The following is a 26,621-nucleotide window of genomic DNA, read 5'->3' on the forward strand; positions in this document are numbered from 1 at the left end:
ACTGCTGATGACATCTATTGAAAAAATAAAAATATTACAATTGTTGATGAAATAGCTGTTACATTTAGAATCATAGAGTCACCAAGGTTGGAAAAGATCTAAGATCATCCAGTCCAACTGTTCACCTATCACCAATATTTCCCATTTAGATGCCATATTTGCATCAAATTTCATTTGATGTTTTTGTCCTTAATACGTTGATGTTTACACTGCTCCATCTTCAAGATAAAAAAAATCCTTATTCAACGCAACTTAGCTGTCTTCTCATTTGACAATAATCACTCTTTTGAGGGATGCGTCATCCACAGATTGTCTTTTCCTTTCAATTCCCAAATTAAAATCCAAGGTTTATCACAAGAAACCACAATTTTTAACACGCTGTTCAGATGTGCAAGTTGTGTTTATGAAATTCGGTACATGAAACAAGTTCTGATCACAGACCACAGCATGCACAAGATCCCAAACAGCTGTAGGACAAAAAATATTTGGGTATTGTTCCTAAACTATTATCCCCAAAATCATCACCATCTAGACCACGTTAAGAACTGCTGCATTTTTCTTGCAACACTAACAGAGACAATTAGCAAGCACCACTTAAACCATTTTCTCTGATGGTGGTTGCTGCTTTCTTCAGGACAAGCCTGTGTGTTGGCAGAGCAGGGAAGAACTGAAACGCACTGCCCTTTCTGCATCAGAAAAAGTTTCTCCTAGGTCACCCAGCAAATCTTGCTCTACTTTCTTCACCTGGAAGTTAAATGAAGCCTCCCTGACTGCTAGGCCAGACTTCAGGAGGAAGTGCTCTGGAAATGATGCTGTTACAATAGGAGGTCCCAGCAGTTATCTAGAAGACCTATGTCTGAAAGAACGGCTAAGAGCAACAGAAGAAATAGTACCATAGCCAGGTTCCCTCTTTCTGTGCCAAAGACATCCAGTTCTGTTGTCATCCTCAAGACAGAGACTGGTCTCTGAGCTTCCTTACTCAAGTGAATGGAGAGCTGCCAGCTGGGTTGAGTTGAGCAGTGGAGATGCCCTGCCATAATTAACGTATACTTATAAGCTCTCACTACAGTACCCATTTTGGTCTCCCATCACCTTTGAGGTTTCTTGTTTAAATATTTTTTAGATAAAGAGCAGGACATAAGGCACTGTTTCCATTTTCAGATCCTTGAAAAAGAGGTCTTTCAGCAGTGATCTGCTAGGCAGAAAAGACCTACTAGAAACAGATTTATTTGGTGTAAATATTTATAAACAGATTAAATGCCAACATCTTTGGTAAGCATTGCTTGATACTGAAGTTTTTCCAATCCAAAAGTCTCCCAAGCAAACAGTAGCTAAAGGACTTACTTGAAGGAACACATTTTTCCTTCTGTTTTTCTTACTTTTGGGGGGATTAAGAGATTCACTGTCTATGAAGATCACCTACATCCTGCAACACATAATCAGTTCATGGGAAGAACGCAGGGCAAAAATTTTAGTTTGTTCACACCAGTCACTATTGCTTCTTTGCTTCCTCTAGTATTGCCTGGAAACTCATTGTTTCAAACCAGTTGCCATGGAGGAGCCTTTCCTGAGATTCCAAATCCAATTCCTCCTCCTCCAATTCATACGGCTACAATTCCTCAGTTAAAGGAAAATGAGATAAGAAGTGGGGTGAAATATTTAAGGTCTGCTTTCTTTTTCCCTTTTCCAATTCTCAAATGCTGGTATGCATATCTGTGATATATATTATCTTCTCAAATTGCTTTCCATATTCATATCTTGTCCTCATAATAAATTGACTCCTTTTTGTTCTGTTTTGCCTGCTTTTACATCGTAAGTCAAATTCAAATCATGGGACAGTTTTTACGTTGTCCTTGTTGGAAACATAGGGTTGAGTATTCTTCAAGAAGATAGTTCAAGTAGCAACGTACAGTAAGCAGAAACTATTCACAGAAAATACACTGATATTGTATAAAATATATTTTTAAAACACAAGCAAAGGATTAAATGAAATCGAAAAGCTGCATTGTGTTACAGTTCAGTAAAGTTAGACCCTGCTTCATCATGGTGGGAAAAACTTCCAAAGACAAAATTTGCTGACAGCACGGAAATATTTAGAGGTAACACCTTAAACATTCAAGCTTTCTTTAAGGCTGTTTCACTCTGCACAACTTTAGAAATACACCCAGTGCAAAGAATTCCACATTCATTCAAACACTCAATCCTCCAAACTTTTCCTGAACTGGAACCAACCAACACTACTACTTCTCATTAACTGAAAAGTTAACATCTCCTTACAGTAAAATACTAAAAAAAATGGCACTAAAATGTAATCACTTCAGATTTCCAGATTATCAGCAGTAACATTGTCAAAGTTTCCAGCAACTTCAAGAGCAATTCCTTCAAAAAAAAATATGTAATCATTTCCATTGATGTGGACTTTAAAGGTCCAAGCATTCATTCTTCCTGTCATAAACAAGAACTGATTACATTTTACTTATGCTGTCATACAGGCTGTCCCCAAACCCTCACCTACATCAGGCACTAAGCAGTTCATACGGAAAAAGAAACTGAGTGCAGAACATTTCTGTTGATAGAGCAGCTCACAGGATTTTACTCCTCTTAGAAAGACCATTCAATAAATGAAAGGCTGCTGTTAAAACTGAATTCATCATCTTGATACAAACAAGTTGTTCTAGAAACATACCATCCAACATGTGACCTTCTTACTACACAATATTTTGTCCTATGCAAGCAGGACAGATTACATGAAGGGAGGTCACAAAATAAAAGAAGAGAAAAGCAACTAATTCAAAAAACCTATTTCAGCATGAGATTTCATACTGTTGGTCATGTAAAAGCCTATTTAATCGCAACAATAACATACTGGTAAAAAAAATGTCACAGGTAACTGCCTTAAAAAAAACAAACATTTGAGTGCTCTGAAATCCCAATGCTTTCAACCTCATAAGTACGTTTGGAGGGCCAGCCAACTTGTAATTGCTATGACTTAAGAACTATGTCAGTATTTATGAATAACAGAAAGTGCCTTCCTGTGCCCTTCACTTTCCCCTCCCATTAACACATAAGAGTATCTATGCTTTCTCATACTTTGATCACAGAAAAATTATTGAATTTCGTGTAAGACAGCAGCTAACAGAAAAGGAAAGCAGAAAAGGAAAGCTTACTATTAAGTTTTGGAGTGTGTTTTTTAAATAATTAATCCTAAGTACAGTTTAATTTTATTAACTAATTGTTATTTTTAAGTCAGAGGAAAAAGATTCCCTTCCTGCTCCCAAGAACCTGTCTCCACCAAACAAGGAGATTAAGAAGCAGTAAATATAAAAATAAGGTCTTACTTCCTTCAATGTGAGCCTGTGAGTTCTTGTAGAGATGTTCAATCCGGCCTGTGTTAAAAGAACTAGACCGACGAACGATTCCATGCACCTGGAGATTAAACATGAAAAAAACAAAATAAACAGTAATAAGAGGCAAGTGATTTAATTTTTAAAATACTGTCAACATCAATACTTTTGTAATGCTTTAGGATGAAGGAGAACCATGCTCTATCTTTTCAGATACACACACCCAGTCCCATCAGTGTCTCCATTCTTAAAGGCACACTATTATCCAATTTCTAACAAAATACTTCATGATGTGCTCTGATGTTGTCATTTTAGTATCCCCGAGTTTTTTCACCTCCTGCCTTGTTGACAACCCTGGCAGCCCAGATACCACACGTAGTGCAGAACACCCTAAATTGACCTAGAGCATCACATGTCCTAGTGAGTGAAACCAACCAATGTCAGTGGAGTTGGAGAAGCAATTAGTAGATCTTGAGATAATCACTGCTATTTGGTTACAGAGAAGCTTTTCAGGGGCCAAAGTTGATGGGCATGTAAAAAGCAGCAGCAAGAGTCAGCACCAGGGAAAGGAAAGAGGTGGACAGAAGAACGAACAGCAGTAGCAAGGCCCAAAGATGCTTTAGAAAACAGCTGTTATTCACTTTCTGGTCTCTTGGAAGAACAGACTGAACAGTCAGTCCTATTTTTTGTACTCTGTGAGTCAATGTTCTCAGATGGATTACAAGACATACAGGCAAGCCTAAGACTGAAACACAGGTTGGGAATTTCCTTTAACCTGCCACGATAAATAAGTTGGTGAAAAAGCAGCAGCTCTGACTAATGTTAAAAGAAAGGCCTGTTTGTGTCTAATACATTAGAGAAATTGTTTTAACACAGATTCTGTTTCCTCCTTATGCAAGATAGCCCCATGCCTGCTGCCAAAACTCATGTTAGCATAGGTTACCAGCTGCAGGAACTGTGCACAAGTGAAATCAAGATCCAGCATCTGACTGCCCTCCCTTTCTCACTGTTCTTTATTTCTGAAAGTGATTACTTACAATTTGATGCATCCAACACCTTGTTAAGTTGGGCCACTTCACTCTCATTCACATTAACGTAAATTGTGAGAATACACCAGCAGGAAAAGATGGTGGGTTTTTGTTTTGTTACACATGAGCTATTGTTATTTACACAGCAAACATTTTTAATTTTCCACATAAAACACATTTTATTCCATCTTATGCCTGAAACTTAATACAGCATCAGAATGAGTCCAGCTTTATGAACAATTTGGCAATGAGGTCTGTAATTATTGCCAAAGAGCTTCATCCATACAACTTGCAAATCTATACAAGTTTCAATCTATACAACAAATCTATAGTGTCCTTGCATAAAATCTCTATCACTCAGCTACACAACAGGCTTATAATATACCTTGTTCTAGCATCCAAATGTTGAGTTTTCCATAACTGAGCAAGTTATCTACATTTTGAAGATAATGGAGAAATTAGACATTCATAAAAAGAAAAATTGTTTCCTAAGCAATGAATGTATAAATACAAGTTTTAAGGAATGCAGTTAAAATCCCCCTCAAAGTAATTTATGTAATGTGTGAATAGTTTCTAAGAACATATGGTTTATAGAGAAACACTTAAAAATGGCAGCTCCATAATAATATAACTTCTGCAAAAGATGTTGGTATTATTTTGGTTACTTAAATGTTCTGACGAGCAAGCTAAGACTTTATAACAATTTGATACTTCAAAACTGCTAAGGAAGCTAGCAAGCATTCCACAATTGTCCTAGAAGAAATTAGATATTTCGGCCTAAAGTCCTGATGGGAGACATCTGATCTTTCAATTATGTGACTTAAGTCACCTTGAAATTGACGTCCACACACAAAAAAGAAGTCCAATAAGTCAGACCTTGTCAACTCAAAGACGAGAGATCATGCTTGTAAGAGTTTTGTGTCATCTGAATGACTGTGATACCAACATTTGACCAATGAGACTTTAAATGCAATCACCACAAGACTTCAAAATATTTCCAAAAGCAAAGCCAGAGCACCTCATGCATCCAGCAATAACAAGAAAACCCAGAATCCCAGGGTTTTGTTTTTTTTCTTGGTGGTTTTGTCTTTTTTAAATAAATCCTTTCACTCCTTTTTCTGGTACACACATACAAAAGGAAGCAAGCCTGCCAAATGCTTAATCCATGATAGCAATATTACTGTAAAAAATGAAAGATGCCTTTGTGTGCACAGGACAGGTGAAACACAAACTTTGTGACAAGCTAAAACACGTGCAAACTGGTTAATCTAGTTAAGAATGAAAGATCAGTGTTTTTCTTCAATACGGCTTGATCTTTAGGTAGATTGCAATTAAAAGAAGATAAACGTAAAAAAAAAAATGACCTTGTTATCACTTTTGTCCCAGTGTTCAATTACTCAGGAACAGAGGTCCTGAGCTAGGAACACAGTAAAGAACTCCAGATAGATAGAGATTTGAGGAACAGAAAAGAAGAACTTTGTGCAATCCTTCTGCAATGGAAAGAGCCCATGCATTTCCACATGGAGTCCATAATATTTAATTTTAGCTGCAGCCAGCAGTTCTCAATTTCTCTGTGGACTGGGAAAACACATACTTTTACCTGTGAGCCAGCAGAAGCTGTCTCTTTCCCCAGGTGGAATGGAGGAATCGTAAAATTCATCAGTTTACAATACTGAAAAACCATACCACTGAGTAGGTCAATCAACAAAATAGTAGAAGGAATGCAGTGAGAAAAGACTAACAATGTGCAAAAGCATGCAAAGTGCAAACCTGTTGAGAAGAGACTTCTTACCAAACTATAAAACAATGTTCTAAAAGAAGTAATAAGCCAGTGTTGTAGAATGAGAGTTTACTTTTGCTGAGCCAGGAAATGCATTGCAGAAAGATTTATTTGATCATCCATCTCCTTCCTTTTTCTTCCACTGTCATACCTTCTGGAAGCATCTTTCAAGACTAATATAGTGAACCATCAGATAATTCCACAATAATGTGATTGTTATATTGGTGGTCCACAGAAAAATGTTAATTTTGCCAAAGTTATGCAGCAGAAAGGGATCTGATTTTATTTTATAAAGATAAATAACATCATATAATAAGAAAAAATACAATTAGTTCAAGAGAATCAGCTTGAAAGTAAGACTACAGAAAGCTTGAGGTTGGTTTTTTTGTTTGTTTAAAAACAAAGGAAAATACAACATGTTCATTGAAGTACAACTACTAAAGAGAGCCATTTGAGTCAAGAGAGAAAAAAGAGATCCTCATTCTTTTCTGTGGTACACTGCATCATAAATTATTCCCTAATTCTTTACAGTTTTGGCTTGCACAGGTTGCTGCTTATCTGAGCTGGCGGGAAACACACTAAGCAGATATACCCCAAGGAGAAGAGGGAATCCACCAGTGGACATTAGATGATAAATAGTACAATAAGCTGGCATGATTACAGGCCATGTTGCACATTCCTCTCCGGAGTTTTGATTTGTTATCTATGGTTGAGTGGAAAACATACACAGAGAAGGACAGAAGCAAAGGAAGCTAAAGCTGCAGCATCCAAGTGATTCCATCAGCCTGCAGTCAGTCACTGAGTCACTCACCTCATAGCCTTTTTCCAGCAGGAACTCAGCCAAGTACGATCCATCCTGGGAAGAAGTAAGATATAGGAAAATGTTAGAAACACAGTGAATGGGCCTGGGAGATTTGGACTGATTATGGTCCCAAAAAAGGAAGAAAAAGATTTTGCAACGAGTTGACTGGGTAGCAAGCATATGCTTTGACTTCTCCAGATTTATGCACTGACCTAGAATACTATGGATGCTTTTTGGTTAATTTTAGACTAAGACACAGTATATTTTAAGATAACTCACTTACAAACGCTGGTTCAGAACTCCTGTCTCCATAATGGAACTTGGGAAGAGATTCAAAAGTGTCTAGGGACATCTTTCCAAAATATCTTAACCGCAGTTATTGAATTTGAACTATTTTGGAGATAGGGAAGGAAAAACATTCTAAAAAAACTGGTGCAAGCTTAGCACACTAACAGGACTGATAGGTTTCTGTAGCACCATGTCTCATTTGCATCTTTGTTGCACTCACTCCTTCCACAAGCAATCTAAAGGCAGCAATAATTCTGCCTGCTGACTGAGTTTTTCAAAAACATCCCTAGCACATCCTATATTTATACCACAGAATACAGGCCATTTTTGCAGTTTGTATACCATTGAGGGTTGAGAAGGTTCCTCTCCTCCTCCTTCAAAATCCTTATCAAGCTCCAGTTATTAAATTACCAAAAAGCAAATACTTCAAAACATATGCTAGCGTGCGTTTTCCTGAAATAAAATGATTTTCCTAACATCACTACTGCCAGGGTTACCAAATACAGTAAGTCAGTGTCCTTATAAATTTGTACGTAACACTGCAGAAGTCCAACAAAGCTCACCCATCTGGAATGAGTGCTAACCAACACACCAATTAATAACGTAAGAGCATTCTAGAGTCAACTAACTTGCTTCAGGAATACCACAAAAACATGGAACACCACCTTGGCTCAAATGTTTAAACTATATTACGTGTGTTTGTCTTGACGTGATCCTGGCCAGACACACCAAAGTAAGAAACTGAACACATATCTCTTTGGTCCTCTGTTTTAAGCCACGTTTCCGAGAACTCACTCACCTTAGATTAAACCAACTTTTCACATCTCAAGACAGCCTAAAGAGAGTAACAGAGTGAAATAAGAAATGTGAGATGCACCGGGAGGCCCTAAAGCAGCATGATGGCCAGTGAAGAGTGCTGATCAGATTGATGGCAAAATCATGCCTAAATTGATGCATAGTGGTAGGGGGTACTACTATGTGTTTAAATTTCCAGTATAGAAACATTAACGCCATTACAGTGCAAATGTGTCATCCTCTTCTATAGTCTAGATGATTTTGTAATCATGACTCAGCTTACACATTTTGCCTACAATGTGTACAATATGCATGTGCTTACCAGTTCCCAATACCCATAACCAGAACAGTGGTTCTGTTGTCATGTGACAAGCCATGTTTGCCATGGAATCATAGGAACAGTATGTGCTTCTGTCCATCACACAGACTAAGAGTATGCAATGGAAACATTGGAGAAATACAGGAGTAGGGGCAGAAGTTTTTCATATAGTTGTCTCTCTCAATAGTAATTCCCTTAGGATTTAGGAGAGGTGGATCAGGAAACTCCACAAAACCCCTTGGTTACACATCCAGGTAAATAAAACAAAATACACAAAAAGGAGGTGAAAGTAGGAAACCCTGAGTGGAAAGGAGGTGAAAGAAGACAGGCAGTGACTACTTAGAAAGTTGACGTATAACAGACTTCACTAGGATTGAACCCTGTCAATAAGGTCCTGTTCTTCTCACCCAGTCTGTTGCTCAAACTTTCCAAATGCACTGGAACATTTTGAACTAGCAGTGGCATTCACTTCCTCTCTGCTTCCTTTCCAGGCCTATCAAGTGATAGGGTAGGACTTCACAATGAGTGGGAAACAGGCAGCAAGTGTGAAAGCTACCGGTTTCTGGCTCTAGCACAGCACAGCTGATTTACTGCTTGCTAACGGCACACAATGCAGATTCAAGCTGTCCTGCACTATGATACAGTATCACATCTTTCATGTTTACCTTCCTTTTCTTTTCAGGACAGCAGCTGTCAGTGAGAATGGCAATCAGAATTGCAATTGAAGTGTTCAAGAGTTTGCAGCCCACAAGGATAACATGGTTTTAACCTTTCCCTAGTAGCAGCAAAAAAGAAAGAATATTAAGCAACCTCTATGAAGTGGTTTAAATCTATATTATGAATATATACTCCATTATTGAAGCTACTACTGATTTCCACTTAGTACAGACAGAGCTTCCAGGGTTCAGGAATCACTAAACAAGGAAAGGAACATTGAAGGAACTAGGTATTTAGCAAGAAAGCCCAACTAGAGTTAGTGCTTTTTCCTTCGAGGCATGTGCTGCCAACCACACCCATTCCCATTATGTTTTTAAGTGGGAATGGGCCTGCAAAGTGCATGACTTGGTTCGATCCACAAAGTTTGTGGGTTGGCGTGTGCACAGGCAGAGTCTTCCCATTTGTAAGTGATGCCTACAGTCATCTTGATATTATTTTTCATGAGTGTTTTACCTTAAAGCTACTGGTCCAAATCATGTTTTCTTTAATACTAAAAAAAAGTCAATATTCAGGAAAAATCTATCCTCCTACCTCCACACAGTGAATGATGTCACTGAGTTTCCATCTGGGGCTCCTTATTGTGTAAGGAGTTTAAGAAGCACAGCCACTTCATTACTAGAAGCTTTTACACTATTATCTGAGATATGCAAAACAGCACACCCGCATCAACCAGACTCAGTACCAGCCTAGGTGGTTGTAATCAAATACAATCAACAAGACAGTTGCAAAGCCAGAGCCCAATCTGATCACTGAGATAGCTCAAGGCAATCTGCTCCCCAAACTAAACCACAAAACCAAGTGGCGAAGTCATACACCAAGCAAATTAGAGTGCCTGGTTTCTTTGCTACCTTCACTGTGCAATATACTGTTTTATTTTAGAAGCATTCTCACATTTCGGAGCTTACATCTGCTAATGTAAAGTACCCAACAACTATTACTGCTGATTTTAGATCAATAAAACCTCATAAGACTGAAGTACATCCCTTTCTAGCTAAATCATCCATTTCAAAGAAAGAAAAGAGGCTATGAAATGCTATTAAGCAGGGTCATAATGAGAACTGACTCCACACACATTCCAAACCATCTTGGACAGTCAACAGGTTTTAACAACATTGCCTCAGTTGAAAGCGTTCCTCATCAACACACTGACATATCAATACTTGAAGAATCACTTCACCATCTTCAGCCAAAGAGGTTTGAAAGCATATCCCAAGAATGATACTTAGTTGTCTTCCAATACACAGCAGTAAATTTCCAACTGCTGCTGTCTTACATGCCTGTAAAATTCCCAGACAAAAGAAAATAGCCATATAAACTAGAGAGAGAACCATAGGATGCAATATTTTATTCTTAATACAGTAGTTAATGTCAAGAATTTCAATAAAATTTGATGTGCTGTCAAAGAAAACCTTTTTCCAACAGAGCAAAGAAATTGAGACATAAAAGAGTTAGAGTCTTGCCACAAACATCTAGAATAAAAAGTATCATGTTTAACTTGATCTATGAGCAGAGAATAGGATCGTTTATACAGAAAAGAATTTATGCAGAAAGGAAAACTGGAAATCAGTGGAATTAAATAGCCTGTTTGACAATTCAAGTCTTCTTTATTTTGTGCTATTCTGCTCTGGGAAATTCCATTTGCACAAATAGGCTAATTTCAGATTTATATTAGCACATTTAAGGTAAGGCCATATATGAGCAATCCCAAATGCACAGCATCATCCTCCTCTTCCTTTGAGAGGACCAGTTCTGATTATCCTCCCACACTGCTGCTGGACACCAGAACTTAAATTACACATCCTACCTGAACATTAGTAATCTAGGGAAGAGGAATCCTCCTTTCCTACAGCTCCTTTCTGCTAAAGAAAGAGGAACAGAAGAAAGTATCATATGGACAAACAAACAGAAGGCCGACCAGGAGTAAACTGAATAGAGTTCTTACAACAATTCCTCAAATTCTGTCAGAAAGTACACTGAATTTCTTTTTTTTCAGAAGGAAAAGAAGGAATCAAAAACCTGATAGAAATGATGCAAGGGTATTATAACCATAACACAGAGAGGAAAAGTCTCTCAGAAGTGTGTAGGAGAAAAGCATGAACAGTTCAGAAACATCTCCAGAATAGTGTGGTAAAAGTGACATCTCCCACAAACTTGCTATTTAAAGACAAAGCCATGCAAAACATCACAATCTTGTTGCAATACGCCTAAAGAAACCATCCAGCAACAGTCTAGCTCTCCACTTTTCTGACACACAGATCCTGATATCAACCAGAACTCCCAAACCTGGCTCCAACACAAGTGGCACAGCCATGACAGAAACATCTCCTCACTGAGTAACACAGCAAGAGTGACCATTGTGCCTTCCTCTTGTGTCTTCCCATCTATGAATACATTGACAATAAAGCCTGAGAACATTAAACACAGTTGCAGTCAGATGCAGTATTTCATAGAATCATAGAATCGCTAAGGTTGGAAAAGACCCACAGGATCATCCAGTCCAACCATTCGCCCTCCACCAATGGTTCCTGCATTTGAGGAAGGTTTAGGTTTTTTGAGGGGAATATTTAAGGTAGATATGTAGGATGAATATCTGTCCTTTTGCTATATACTTATACTTCTGCTCTGTACTTTTACGCAGCTCCTACACGTAATGGATACAGTTTTCAGACATCATTATTCCTTTGGAAATAAGTACCATAATTTTCCACATAAATGAGAGACCAAATTTGATTCTGTTTATAAAATGCAAAATTGAGAAAACTATTCCCATACCCTCGGGAATAACAGTATAATGGTGAGTTTATGGTATTTCAAAATATAGATGGAGTAAATTATCAACATCATTCATAACAGTCTTAAACTCTGAACTACAAGCTGTAGCTGTGTTCTGAAGTCAGATTTGGGTACGTTCAATCTCTTTGTTTGGGGGAAGAAGTAGAGAAGAGGTGAATGTTCATTCACAAGGCATGTTTTTAATTTCTTCAATAAAGGGATCTGTAATAACACCACTACCAATGCACTGTCACAATTTTCCTTTATCCTGGTTTAAAGGGATAATATGTACTTTTGCTAAAATACACTGAACTGGTTCCACTAGTATCCCTTCACAGTAAGTAGCTGCTTCATCAAACTATAAAACCTTTGCATGACTATAGGCTACTTCAGTGACTTAAGTTGGAATGTGGTGGCAGATCCTTTGGAGCAGGAAGCATGCACTACTCTAAAGCAACATCTAAATGATTTTAACAACAGCCCATAATAACAGCTATGGATTTATTTTATTATTATTTATTTTTTTACAGCATGACATTAGCCTTCTTCCAAAAAAAGAAATCTGAAAGAGAAGTACCACATGCTGTTATTTCTGCCGAAAAATGCATACTTCTAATCACTTTCAATGATTTATGGAGGAAACACGTATTTTGTGCAGCTACTATAAACAGAACACTGTTGCACTTTGTCTCAAGGCTTCAAGGCAGTACTTGAGGCAAAGCATTAAAGCATGCATAGAAAAAAAAAGCTCCATACTGAAAAAAAAGGAAAAATTATGAACTCTGAAATTCTTAAATGATTTATGAAAGCTGCCAGCCTACAAATGCAGTAGTGATTTTGCTATACAGATTTGTATTCCGGCCAGAGTAAGAATAGGAAAACAAGTGTCCTTTTGTTCTTGTAGTCCAAAGGAACAGTCAAAAGGTAATAAACGTTAAAAAAAATTGTTTTAAAACATTCCTCAGAATTGAAGTTCTTTTTGTGGTGCATTAAATGCAGTACTGGAATACGAGAAAGAGTTATCATTAGCAACAACAGAAGTGTTTAATGACGTTACTCTGCCATCCTTCACTTACGAGTCATTTAAAAGGAAAGTAACTTGGAAAAGTGAATCACCATGTTATTTCCACATCCGAGCTCCTACCTTCACACAACTATTCCATTGGTAAACTATTAAGTTATATTAAGAACTGTAACTGCAGTTACATACAGCAGCAAAAGGTGGTTCTTTCTTCCTTCCTCCCTCCACAGTTATCTTCGCACAAAACAGTGCAACTTGCACCAATATTTATAGCTACTGTACCATGAATATGAGCACAGACATTCGCTAGAAGAATACTGCTCAGTTCTAAAGTCAGTATGAGCAGAGTGAGTTTGTGTAATTAGAATTGCTCTTCACAGTTAGGAGAGGCAGCTGGTTAGGAGTTTTGGCTTAAAATTAAGCTAACAATAGAAAGGTATGAAAGGGCAATACTGCTTGTTTAAATGTTGATACTCAATAAAAATGAGATTATTCTCTACAATATCAAATAGCTTGCAGCTGGCATACAAAAATCAGTGCAAAATGAATTACAGCAAATGGATCACACAACCTTTTTTCCTTGTGATTGCAAGAACCTGTGACACCTAATGTCTTATTTGCAAATACACTCACCACAGATTTCCTAGTGAAGACAGCTGGGCGCTTGACAGCTTTATTTGTCTAAAAAATTCATGCCCCTAAAGCTGTCAGCCATTCAGGTACTCGAAAAAAACTACCAGCTTTAGAATATGGTCAAAGAATTTTTTTTTATAAGGAGGAGAATATCAGTAAAAAGGCTTTCAAAGAAGTTTTTCCTGAACACACGTAATAAGCCTTAACACATTACATCTTCAGATATGAATGCATGCAGTATATTAATAAAATAAACCAGTTATAAACTCTGAATTTGAGAGAAATCAAGCTACGTTTTTCTCTCTCAGTAGCAGAATCTCAGGGAGCAGAAGAATGCGTCCAATAGCTCTACGAACATGGAAACGCAAATCATATGGACAACAAGCCACAAGAAAATCCACCTCTCCTTTGTGTTTGCAATGGGGAAACCTGCAACAGCCTTAATAGCCACAAGATGATTATTTTGCCCATTCTTATTTCCTCCTGCTTCCAAATAACTGTATCAGATGGCCTCTCACCATTCCAAAACAGTAGCAGCATTTCCAAGTAGCAGGAGACAGGAGCTTTCTGGCCATGCCCATCCTGTAGCACTCGGACTAATCCATCAGCCCATTACGTGACTAACTGCTGCAGCTGACTCAGGGAAGCCTCCCAGTCTGCAACAAATGCTAACTGTAAACCAGGACACAACACTACTCAGTGGAAACCCAAACAAGCAGACCTGTTCTCTTCGTGCAGGGCAGGAAAAACAGTAAACCCAGAACTAAGCCGGGCATGTTCTCAGAAGAACAATGTTGACCTCTCATTTCAAAAAAAGAAAAATTCAAGATTCGTTGCTGTAGCAAAAAAGTAATATGTAAAGCCTTGAATGTTTTGGAAGAAATACAGTGCCTGTTATGTTCAGAGCAGATGAGTAGTTTTGTCAAGTGACATAAGCAGGAAAAGGTGAAATCTTTAGTCATGCTCCTCATGTGCCATCTTTACCGATCCTGAAATGAATACCACTGCAAAAGCAGCTAACATTTCTATTATTGCAACTGGAGAGGCCACCTGAACCAATGAGCACAGCTCAACACACAGTATCAAAACAATCCTAACTTATTTCCAGACAGGACTGCTTACTCTCCCCCACAGCCTAATACAGTGCTTTCACCATTGTATCATCACCCCGTGCTGATAATCCAGTAAGTTCCTGAGCTTACATTACTTCAAGTTTAACCTAAGACATTTTTTTCTTATTTCCTACACAATTTGTTTTTTCAGAAAAACAAAATAAATATCACACTTGTATCTTGTCTGCATGAGACCAGAACTTAATGCAGTGTAGATGTACATACATGTGGAAAAATATTTCAAATTTACTGTTCTGTACTCAACAGCTTTAAATACGAACATAACAATTAAACCTCAAATATGATGTACTTAAGCAACAGAAGAAGGAAAGCACGTTTCAGTTGCAATTGAGAAGCAATGCACATTAAGCTAACTTCAATTTTCTTCAGTGTTTGCACAGTCAGAAATTTGGAAATGCGATCTGCAATGCTCAACTGGTATTTCCAAGCTTTAACAGTTCTCAGTCTTGCAATATTTGCTTGGATTGAGTGAAAGCACTCATCTTGCTTAGCACACCAAGTAAGTAAAGGATAGTCAAGGATGGTATCAGCACAGCAATAACATTCTCTGAAAGTCACAGGAGCAACCATTCTGTTTCCTGGACTTTTGAAGTCCTGGGACAAAACACCATGTGTTACAATTGATCATCCTCTCTCCAGCGCTACTTCTTCCAGTCATCACGATGGAAGCTCAGTTTTTAATGGGCTGCCATCCACTCAACTACAGCTACATTTTCAGGAGCACTGCTTGTTTATGCAATTCCCATCTCATTGTTTCAAGATTCTCACTTTTTCAAATCTTGAGTGATAAAGGTGATTAAAAGATCACTTCCAACACTACACACATCTTTATGAATATTTTGAGTGCCCCACAGACACACTTTTCTTTCTAGAAATCTGGGCTGCTCAGATTTCTTCTTCTACCAAGAATAGATACAGGAAGAATTTTAAATCCTTACACCTACCATGTCAACAACTCAAAACGCCTAAACTTCTCAATTCATTCACAATAGGGATAGCATTTTAAATAACTCACTTTGCAGGATTATTACTGCCAATTTCTCTTCACACAACAGGAGAGTTCTCAGAAAGTTGCTCCTTCATCTCCCCCCTACACATTCATGTTACCCAAAACAGAGACATGTTAAGTACACATGTTGCCCTAAAAGTAATGCTTCCTATTTCCGTGGAAACTGTAGATTCAAAGAACACACTATTTGATTAAATTCTCATCTACAAAACAGTATTTTTTAATGTAGTCACCACCACCATCCATGCATTTTTCAGCAGCGATGAACAGGAGCCTATGTGCTACACTGATAATTGTACAGCTCTAGAAAAATCTTATCTTTCACATCACCACTGCTGAAACGCACCACCCACCGCCTCACTGAACTCACATCCACCGTTCTCTCTCTATAAACATTCACCAAGTGTGATTGCCATTTGTTTTTCCACATAGAAGAATTCAATGACACACCTTTGCAACAAACGCACTTCCATGTCAGACACCATTCTCTCAGTCTGCCTCTCTGCTGGCATTTGTCATGACAGCAGACAATAAAAAGTAACAAATATTGATAGGAAGGTTGAACATCTACTGCCATACCATCAACATCTGCCTCTGACATCATGGGCCAACATCATAAAACAGGAGGCATTACTTTTGGAGCGGCCCTTGTATTTTGGGCCTTAAATTGTCAGGGCTTTAGTTGAAAAACAATAACACACACAGAAATGATAAGAATCTTAAGATGACTCTCTCTTCCTGGGCCTTCCAAAAGATTGTCCTCACAAAACCTTGTGAAATTATTAGGCGAGTCAAAGGAACACAGTCTACAAATACTTGAACAGAATGCTTCTAAACACTTCTTTCAAAGACAACACTCAACAGAAACCTATGTATCGCCAATCATTTTTACTACACTCAAAAGCAGCTTCATTTTCTCTGATATTTTTGAGCAAAAGGTTAGATGTGCTTCAGAAGGTTTTTTTTTTGTCTTCTTTCATATGGTCCAGCATTTTCCCCTCCACAATACATGACCAATAAATGAAATACACAATAAAACAAGATTTACTGTGGTTATGTAAGTTACCACTGAATGGAACTACGAATTTAGGCAGTGCAACCTTCCTCAGTAAACAAAGACAGCTCAAAGTGAACGTCTAACTATACAGTAAAAACTGTGATAGCAGAAGCATTTACTAAAAACTGATTGAAACTGGACATCAGATCTGATACTTCTATTCCACAAGGCTATGTGTATTAACTTCAGTCAAGTGCTCAGATACCACGTGAACTGAGCTTCCTAGTGGCAAGAAGCCAACCAGGATAAGAATTATCTAGGCGATAGACTGCAAAGGGATGCAGTGTTTTTTCAGAGAAGGTTGGCAAAGGTCATCCTTATATTTACAGATACCGTACAATGCTTGTGTACCCAGCTTCACAGCCTCCCCTTGTCAACTTAGAAAGGGGAAAAAAACACAATTCCATTAACTGCCAAGGCCCTTGTCTAAGGGGAACTAGAAAAGGAAAGTGAGCGATCATGTTTGTTTATCCTATCTGTCAGGAACAGGATTTGTAATAGGCAGCTACTACAGCACTGCCAACAAAATACCTATTGCTTCAATTCATAAAATACCAAGTCACCTCCAGTCCGAGTTAGCAAATCACCCCTTGTATCAGGCTTCAGGCAGTTATCAAAAACTCTTCCAGCTAGCTAGTCCACAGTTACTTCACAAACAGCTTACTTATCACAACTAGGGCAAAGCTGTAATCAAGGTAAAGTCACCGTACAGCCTAAGTATTTCCACGTCTGTCTTATTCCAATAAATTATGCAATTTTGCATAGGTCTCTAAAAACAGAGGAACTACTTAAAACTTCCACAAAGAAGTCTTTAAGAAGCATCAAAACAAATTGCTTTAAAGAGCCTGTCACAAGCATTTCTTCAACTTCTTTCATTTGCTGCTCCACCAAAACCTGAACCTAGTTAAGTTTAACTGACTTTACAAGCTGTGGAGAGACTGAGTACATAGGACACATTTTAGTCATTTTTGTCTGAGTTCACAGTAATTTCCTCTAATCTCAAGGTTTCTTAGCAGTTCGTTTGAATCACTTTGTGCCCTAGAAACTACAGGAAATACTACGGAATCCTCCCTGTCTAACTTTGCAAGCTGCTCTGTCACATTTATTCCTAGCTGAGTTCACAACAGTATACCAAACCAAACACCACCGTTTCACAATATTACCAGCTTATAGTTCAGCAAAAATTCTTTAGTTTAATTGCTAAGTTATGTGAGGATATACTTTAACTGAACAAACATATCTGCTTGCAAGAAGTCAAATATGAAGAAAACTCTATATAGGTTTTATTACAAGCTTTTTTTTAATTAAGAAACTTAAAATTTCCCTATTCAGGAGAAGAGATCTGTACTGGTTTTGTTAAATACCAAGTGCAAAGGAGAAAGCCAAGTGCAAAAGGACCTCCTCTACCAAAATGTGAGAAACTGAAAATAGCTCAACTCTACTCAGTCCTCCTAGAAAATGCTGATTCCATGACTTCACACCAGCAGGCATTTTAGAAGAAGTTACATGATTTAGCACATCTCTGAAAGAAACCTACAACAAACTGCTTCCAGATAATGGTCAAATCAGTCTTTGGAATCTAAGGCATCACAGCTAACTCCCTTTTCTGCCCTCTTTCAGAGGCCAATCTCACCGCCTGAGTCATTCATGCTTTCACTCAGAGCTGTGGTCAGTACTGCAGTCATCTGAGAGATCTGTGTATTGCTTTCTCCAAAGTTATTGGGAGAGGACTAGCAAATGCTAAGCTCACTTCTCTCCTGCTGACAGGTAGGAAAGGTAAAACAGCAACAACAAAAACAGGAATCTCTTCACATAGGGAATATTTAGTATTCCAACAATTACTGACACATTTTCATTTTTGTTCTGCTACCCTCCATAGAAAAGTATTTTTTATGTGGTTTTAGATACTTATTTGTACTCAACACATTCCATAGCATAGAAGGATGCCAAGCTACATACTTCTCAGTATTCCCACGCATACATACAGTATATTACAGAGACCTGTACCTAGACAGTAAAAAGTATTTTATGCTACTTTTAAAGTATAGTTTATTTAACAGTGTATTTACACAGAAACTAGTAGCTAGCCACAGCAATAGCTTCTCACATGGCATCAGGAATTGCACACAAACATTTCACACATGGGGTCAAACACTTCTAACTTACTCTGCATTTAGTTTTCATTCATGGACACAGAAACAAGTGGAAGTATTCCCCTCTGGAACACCCCTCATGCCCTCAGCAGTTCAATTGCTTCGTTCTTCAGTAATGCAGAATCCCAATCACTTCATAGTACTAGGTTGATTCCTTCCTCTTTTATCAAACCTGGTGATTCATAAGCAATGACTTCATTTACATTTAACTATTCTAACAGCAGTTGGAGAGACATTCACTACATCAAAACTCAGTGGTCATAATGACCTTTTGTAGAACGTGTCAGGAATGAAGAAGGAGCAAAGGACTAAGCAGTCACAGGTGTCCACAGGAGAAAAAAGAGCATCTCATGCACTCCATTTCACTATGTTCTCTGTTTCCAGGTGTTCATGCCCTCCCAAAAATGTTTTCAGCAGCAAGCTTAATGACTTCTTTGCAAGTACCTCATTTTGCTAATATTTACAGTCTTGAGGAAAATATCCCACAATGCAACTGGCTAGTGGAGCTGTGCAAGACATTAAAAGGAATCCTCATTTTTTTTTTCCAACAGATAGCACGGCTGAGTAAAACAAATTACTCTTGCTGATGTCATGCAGTTAGAATTCCAAATATACAGTCTTTTCAGCAGTTTTTGTGTCACCCTGCAGAAAAGAACTAAAGCTCTCAAGATGTCGCTGTCATAACAAGAGGTAAAGACCTAATTATACTGACCTTTTTTTAGTATAAAACACGCAAAAAGCAGTTCTACATGCCTTGACTTTTGCCTCTGGCACCACTTGATTTCCTCCAAGCAACCTGAATTTGATTTAAAGTAACACGTTATTTCCCCCCTCTGAGTGTAAAATGAATATTACACGTGAGTTTGTTATAGTATTTGAGGGTATTTCATAACTAGTGTATGCAAACAGTACAGAAAGCATAGCAGGAAAAGTTATTAACATCTATACCCAAGTGCACATCTCAAGAAACAGGCAACAATAACCTGCTAAGGAAGGGATGGAAGATTATTTTTTTTCCCTGACTGAAATTCAGGAAAAAAGCTTCACAGGAAAATGAAAAGGCTACAAAGGTAGTATACCACTCATCAGTCTCTATGGGATGTGGCTCACTCACTGTTAAGCTAACTGACTTGACAGCATTTTACATGAGGACTTTTAATTAATTCACAGGTTTGATTATTTTACTGACAATTGTAATATTTTATAGATAGAGCATGAAAAGGCAGACAGACCTATGGGTAACCTAGTCAGAGAGCAGCACTAAATCAACTGAAAGGCTCTGAAAGAAACCTTCAGCTTCCCTGTCAGCAGTCATTGAGTACGTTGCAGAACAGTTGGCAAGATGTTCAATTGCATCTCATCGCTTCTTTCTCTGGCTTTCTCTTTATAAAAATTATTTCCTTCTGATATCACCAGATGCACAATAACTAGGCTAAAAAAAACTAAGCTTGCTCTCTAATGCAATCCTCCCACATCTTTTTCCCATCTGGATTTCAAGCCTATGCAGGAATATTGCAACATTTCTGTAGGCTTTTCATCATTATTTCTTAAGAAAAGCTTCTTTTTTAACTCTAAAAAATTAGAAATTATTTTCCTAGTGGCATACTACGTGTGCCACTGAACAGTACCTTTCTTATGCCTAGAATGAAGCCTTTAATGTTTTTTTATTATTATTATGCACAAAATGCTACAAGTTAAAAGGAGAAAAGGAATACAGAAGTTCAAGTCCCCTAGATGCTAAATTGGAATGTCTTATTCTTAGAATTCTCCTAATTTCCCAAGCTTCAGCAAACCTTTTCTTTCTTCCACAGTAAGTTGTGTAACATTTTACAGTGAATTATAGAAAAAAAGAATTGTAGTATAACACTATTCAATTTTCTTTTGCATGTTCCCTACAATATGTACTTCACAGGAAAAAAAACAGCAAGAGTTTATAATGCATGCTAAACGAATGCTAATTTTCTTTAAAAAAACCACTACCCTGAATTACCATCAGAAATCCGAGAACCTCGGAGCCACGGAACTTATTTACACAGATTTCAGAAAAGGAAGACTATATAAGACCAGTCACTTCCACCACTCTGGGAAACAATCCCAGGTGCTTTGATTCAGTTATGCCTCCCAGAGCTGCTACGAAGGGTAGAAAGTAACTCTAGAAACATCTGGGATTATCAAGTTCTACAGTCACATCCATGGGTTTTTTTTTTTTACTGATCTATGAGCTGTAGGTGTACAAATTTCATCTCTGCTATTGCAAATTCTTTGAGTAAAATAACTACAAGAAACATTTGCAATATTTACTGCAGCTAGAGTATTTTCATAGTCTAGTCGCTTGAAGCAGAAGGTTTGCACACGCATCAAGTAGCCATTCAAAGAGTAAAATACTCATTTCAATGCGCTAACTAAATGCAAGTATTTTAACCTTACACAAATGATAACAGTTAAAGTGTAAGTTAGTTACAGTATTCCACAAAATGGTACAAGTGAGTGAGCTGTCTGAACCCTTAATATTCACAAAAAAACTGAGAAGAAACTAACAGAGGGGAAAAAAAATATTTTTCAGATCAAACACCTATTTCTCAAAGCTCTACAGCAATATAAGCTAGTTATCAGTACATTACTTCATACTTCCCTAAAAACATTTCAGTCTAGGATAATTAAACTGTATATATTGATTTCTTTTGCTAAAAGAGAATAAATTCCCTCAAACTATAGGGAAAGTCTTAAGAAGGCAGACGAACAACTAAGATCAAAACTTTGTCACAGCAAGTTCATACTCCAAGTAGAGCAAATTATTTCTGATAATCTAATCTTTCCTTCATATTTCAAAGGAAAAGACAACTCAAGCACGGTTCAATCAATCCGTACCATCATCTTAGGCTGAATCACTTATACTGATGTAGGTGTCCACCTCCAAAATAACCTAGAATTCAAGTCCCAGCATAACCTCTTGCATCTTGCAGCTGAATGGTAAAGTGCAGCCTCAGATATTGCATCTCAGAGATTCAGTGATGGAATTGCACATCACAACTCAACGGATCTGTAACAGAGGCTGTAAATATCTTCCTGCGAGACTTTCATCAAGACACGTGAAGTGGTAAATCAATTTTAAAACATGAACCAACTTGACAAAAGACTATCTCACGCACCACAGAAAGTATCAGTTCAGACTCCTAGAACACTTCCCAGGTAATGCACTGCATTAAATAAAAGTGATCTTCATTTAAAAGATGCACATAAAGGCCACGTCACGCCATCCTAAAACAAATAAAACTTGCTTCAAGATCCCAGGTTAACAAGTCATCCCATACACTGTTTCACACTTCCACTTTTACACTCAAGACTAATGTAATCAGTCAGCTATATCTTCCCTCACCTCATGAGGAGCATAAGGGTTTTTAAAATTATTTTATTACTTTTATTTTACTTCCTACATGGTAGAGCAGGGGCTGGAAAAGGCATCACTCCGCCATGAGAAACAGCAGCTCTTCACTGATGTGTCCCCCAAGCAGAAACTTTCTGGCTACAGCTTGATGTGACACCTTCAGTTTTGGTACAACAGAACACTTTCAATCACCATTTGAGATCCCAGAAAACTAGCATGCAAGTCAAAATTTAACCATAAATTTATATTCACTTTAATAAAAAATAATTTCAAAACAGTGACATCAGCTAAGCTACTCTTTTGTAGACATCTTACACCTGCAAATACAAAATACACAACAGATGTTGGAGAAAAGACCAGCTATTTTTCCCTCCTTTCCTTCAGACTGAAATATCACTTTCGCACAGGAAAACAAATACTGTCACTGCTGGAAGGTGATTACACTCTTATACCTTTTGAACACATTTGGTTCTGCTGACATGTATATAAATATCAAGAAATCAAAATGCATATAACAGAACACGTCAAAGCTTTGATGCTGTTCTGCTCCAATTACATTATGACACAGGAGAAGTGGAGGAGCTAAGAAACTGTAACCTGGTGCAAAACCTTTTCACTAGGTTTGGCAATTGATCAAGGAAATCAAAATACTGGACTGGTTCCAAAGAGAACTGAACTTCCACATTTTGTAGCTGACAGCAATTAAATGTTGGGTGGATGTCCTGTGTTAGAAAACAGACAAGGAGCCCACAGCTCCTTCTGGACACTCCTCATAAACAACTCCGTCATAGTAGTTAAGGAAGCCTCTTATTTCCTCAATTCCAACAGAAGACTGGGCGACATTTCAACCTACCTGAACCCAGACTGACAGCAGAGACAGGTCTCAGCATTTCTTTTTTTTTTTTTAATTAAGAAAGTCCTATGCAATGTTGCTGTTTTTTCAATTAACGTATCACCTCGGGGACAATCCGTCTTCAAGAAAAATGAGGTGTTAATGGAGTACTTGTCATACCAAATGCTCCCTTTAACCTAAATAGAGCAAAATTATTTTCAATTCTGGTAAACAAGCAGTTTCACATAGGTATCATTTATACTATATTAAAAATAAGCTTCTGGATTTCATAATCAGATTTGCTTTTTTCAATCTCTACACCTAAATGTAGTCAATAAGCATCAGCAGGACTTAAAACAACCATTCTCTTTCTAGAGGGAAAGAAGGGGACCAAACACTGCTTAAGTTACCATCTCTGGTACTCACTAGAAGTACGTGCTTGCAAAAGCTCTTCCAAGTCTTAGATTCAAAGATTTTAAGATTTAAAAGATGACAAATTCCAAAGGAAGCAAGCCATTTTTAAAGACAAAGATTCAGTCTCTAAGCCAATACTGTCTTCCTGTTCTTTCCAAGCCCTCAGATCATTTTACATGTCACAATGGATAGATGATGACGCCAATCTTTAACTTTTAAGCTGAGGACTAAAACATAGGGAAATTTGAATGTTTTCAATTTCCACTCTCCAACATGTGGTTCAATGCAAGTTCACACAATGCAGAACGGCACATTCATCCAAAATAACAAGTTTTTTTTCTCCTCCAGAGATGACAGAAATATTTGAAAGTTGCTCACTTTCTCTAGAAGAGGGTCACAGTAGTCCCTATCAGAATACTGTGGTCAGCCTCCTTATCCTTAATGAGAAAGACCATTACTAAACACTAATGTTTGCCTGGTAGGAGAGGCCTGGAAGAGGGATTTCTTCCCTTTTTGCAGCTTTTCCTATAGCTTTGCTTTCAAGTTTCATGACTTTAATTACTGGCTCTTTTCAATGAAAGCTTTTCTTCCTTTTGTTCTTCAGCACACAGATTGGAAAAATATCCCTTCCTACATGCATACTTGCAACAATATGTACTTAATATGCTTGTATTAGCCATGTGCTACCAGAATTGTTTAGGAGCTCTGAGAAAAAAAACAAAAAGTAAACTAAATCCCAAATGGAGTCAGTGTCGATTTTGGAATCAGTAGTTTCCTATCATCACTCTTGGTCTTCAGCTTAAGATGATAACAGAAAATGGCACAGAACACCCACACTCAAAAAGGTATGAAATGACTTCACTGGTTATGACAGATTTCAGGTATGTGTTAAAAAGGCAGAAAGGCACAATTAAGCAAGCACATATGCATGAGACAATTTCTATTTTCTCTTAAAAAGGAAAAGTGTAGTTATCTTACCATTCAGAACACAAGTATAAGGCTGTGGTTACCAAAAAAAGCTGAAGTCATCTAAAAATAGCTTTGCCAGAAGACTTCAGGCACTTCCTATTTAATTCCAGGAGCCAGTGTACAAACTAGGGACTTCTTATAAATATCATTGCCATTCTTGCCCTGAGACTTAAGCTTTTTGATTCAGAAGAGCAGCTGAATAGTGCATAGTATATACATGCTTAAAAAGAATTGTGCACACACATTTCAACCTCCAGAAAACTAATAGCACTGTTAAAAATGAATGAGTGTGTGTCTTAAGTATGAGAATAAAAGCATGTTTTCACTTTCTATTAAAGCACACTGAATAAGGTGCAAACATTTACAGAAGGCATTGAAGGAGATAAACAGGACAAAAATTTCAGTCTATTTATTTGCTGGAGTAGTATTTTCCGTCTACCTCAATTACAATTTAGGAAGGGGTTGCATGTAACTGTAATTCCAAAACATGCAATTTGCAGCATGGGAGAAGATGTTTGCATGTTACCCAGAAAGAGGCTGAGGGAGAACCACACCATTAAAACCACCACCACAGCACTACTACCTTTTACCTGGAAATATTAGTGGCCTGTAGCAAATGCTCTTGGTGTGCTCAAATTAGGGATCTTGAAATCCTATTTGTTTCTCCAAGTATAGGTTTTCATTCTGTCTCTCTCTCTTAGAAAAACTGGTACGCTTTACAACAAATAGAAGTCTCTCTATTGGTATCAGAGTTCCAAATCTGTCTCAAATGCAAAACCCTCAAGTAATGATTAAGGACTACAAGTTGAAATGATACCTTAACACCATAAACGTTTTCATCCAATTCTGTGATGAATTTGAAGTAGTTTGACTAGCTGAACACTGTTCAAGGATTGAATAGGGGCCATAGTGGCTACAAGCCAAGAGGGGAAAAAAATGGAAGGAATGGAAGGAGAAGAATGATTCTTTAGTTTAAATTACATGGAATAAAGCAATATTAGAACTTACTGTTACATATTCTAATATGAAGAAATAGTGATTTGAGGCTTTGGTGGACACTTAACTCTTAAGAACTGCAAGGCAACTTCCAGCTATAGAGACTTCATACTGGAGGGGGGAGGAAAGGAAGCCTTGTCATATCAGATTCAAATATAAAATCATTTACCTTTCAAATGTTTCAGCTGAAAGTTCTTGGCAACATTGTAAAGTTATGTTAAGAGACCACTCCCCTTTACTTCCACTGGAGTCCATATTTTGTTCTTGCCTGGAAGAGACCCACTCATCTGTGGGACAAACCTGATTGCACAGAGGCAAGTACAAGAGATGCCTGGCCTTGCCTCCATTTTGTGTGAGTATTTAAAATAGCCCCAGCCCTCAACCACATCGCCAGTCCCTCCATTACAAACTTGGGTTGGGTAGAATTAGCCACGTCAGAGGGAGAAGAGTTGTGGTTTAGTCTAGACACGGCATTTCCCCTTTCCTTTAATATGGTGCCACTTCCAAAGATCCTTTAGTATGCTGTGCAGGGGAGATTCAAGTGCACAGGACTGTGATAGGAAAATATTGCTAGTTCAAAAGGGAATTTTTTTCTTAAAAAAAAGCTTATAAGCAAAGAAGCTGTGGTACAATTTGGTGTTGACCAGATCTTTCCTTCCTCATAGGTTTTGTTTATGCTTGGAAAGGTAGAACTAAGCACCCTGAATCCACCTCCTACAACCACAGACCTGCTACTTTACATCACTGCTAACTAGTTCTTTACAAAGGGCAGATGAGCATGTATGTTTAAACAAGTTTCCACCCCAGCAGCTCCAGTTCTAGAAAACTATTCCCAGCGTCAAGTTCCGACAAGGCCCACCGGTGTTTTTTGGACATTCAAATATCATGGGTGCCAAAGTAATTTTTATAGACTGCAATTGGCTGAGGCATCACAATCATTCTTTAAATGCTGACATTGTGCTGGACAAAACCTTAATGACCTGAGGAAAGACTCTTGTAACACTCTGCTAGAAACTGCTGTTAAGAATCATTCTTAATTTCCAAGGAGCGTGTACTTTAACTACCTGCCAGCAAGCCACTACAGGGCTAAGTGAGACCTGCCTTCTACTGTGCAGCCCTCCCTGCATTTTTCAACTTTGCAGAGTTCAAAAGCTTTATTTATTTCCAGGTGCGA

At 37.9% G+C, this 26,621-nt stretch overlaps 1 protein-coding gene across 4 annotated transcripts in view; it reads right to left on the minus strand.

Moving 5' to 3' along the window:
* Positions 1 to 26,621, minus strand: part of GMDS (GDP-mannose 4,6-dehydratase) — a 393,387-nt gene that overhangs the window by 337,417 nt on the left and 29,349 nt on the right. For all 4 annotated transcript variants that reach the window (XM_015282187.3, XM_046937855.1, XM_046937856.1 and 1 more), the window contains exons 2-3: positions 6,964 to 7,008; positions 3,339 to 3,426 (exon numbers count right to left, since the gene is read on the minus strand). In XM_015282187.3, coding sequence (XP_015137673.1) covers positions 3,339 to 3,426; positions 6,964 to 7,008 — 133 coding nt within the window. The remainder of the gene's footprint in view (positions 1 to 3,338; positions 3,427 to 6,963; positions 7,009 to 26,621) is intronic.

The sequence above is a fragment of the Gallus gallus genome, chromosome 2 (genome assembly GCF_016699485.2).
Source record: "Gallus gallus isolate bGalGal1 chromosome 2, bGalGal1.mat.broiler.GRCg7b, whole genome shotgun sequence".
NCBI classification, from domain to species: Eukaryota; Metazoa; Chordata; class Aves; order Galliformes; family Phasianidae; genus Gallus; species Gallus gallus.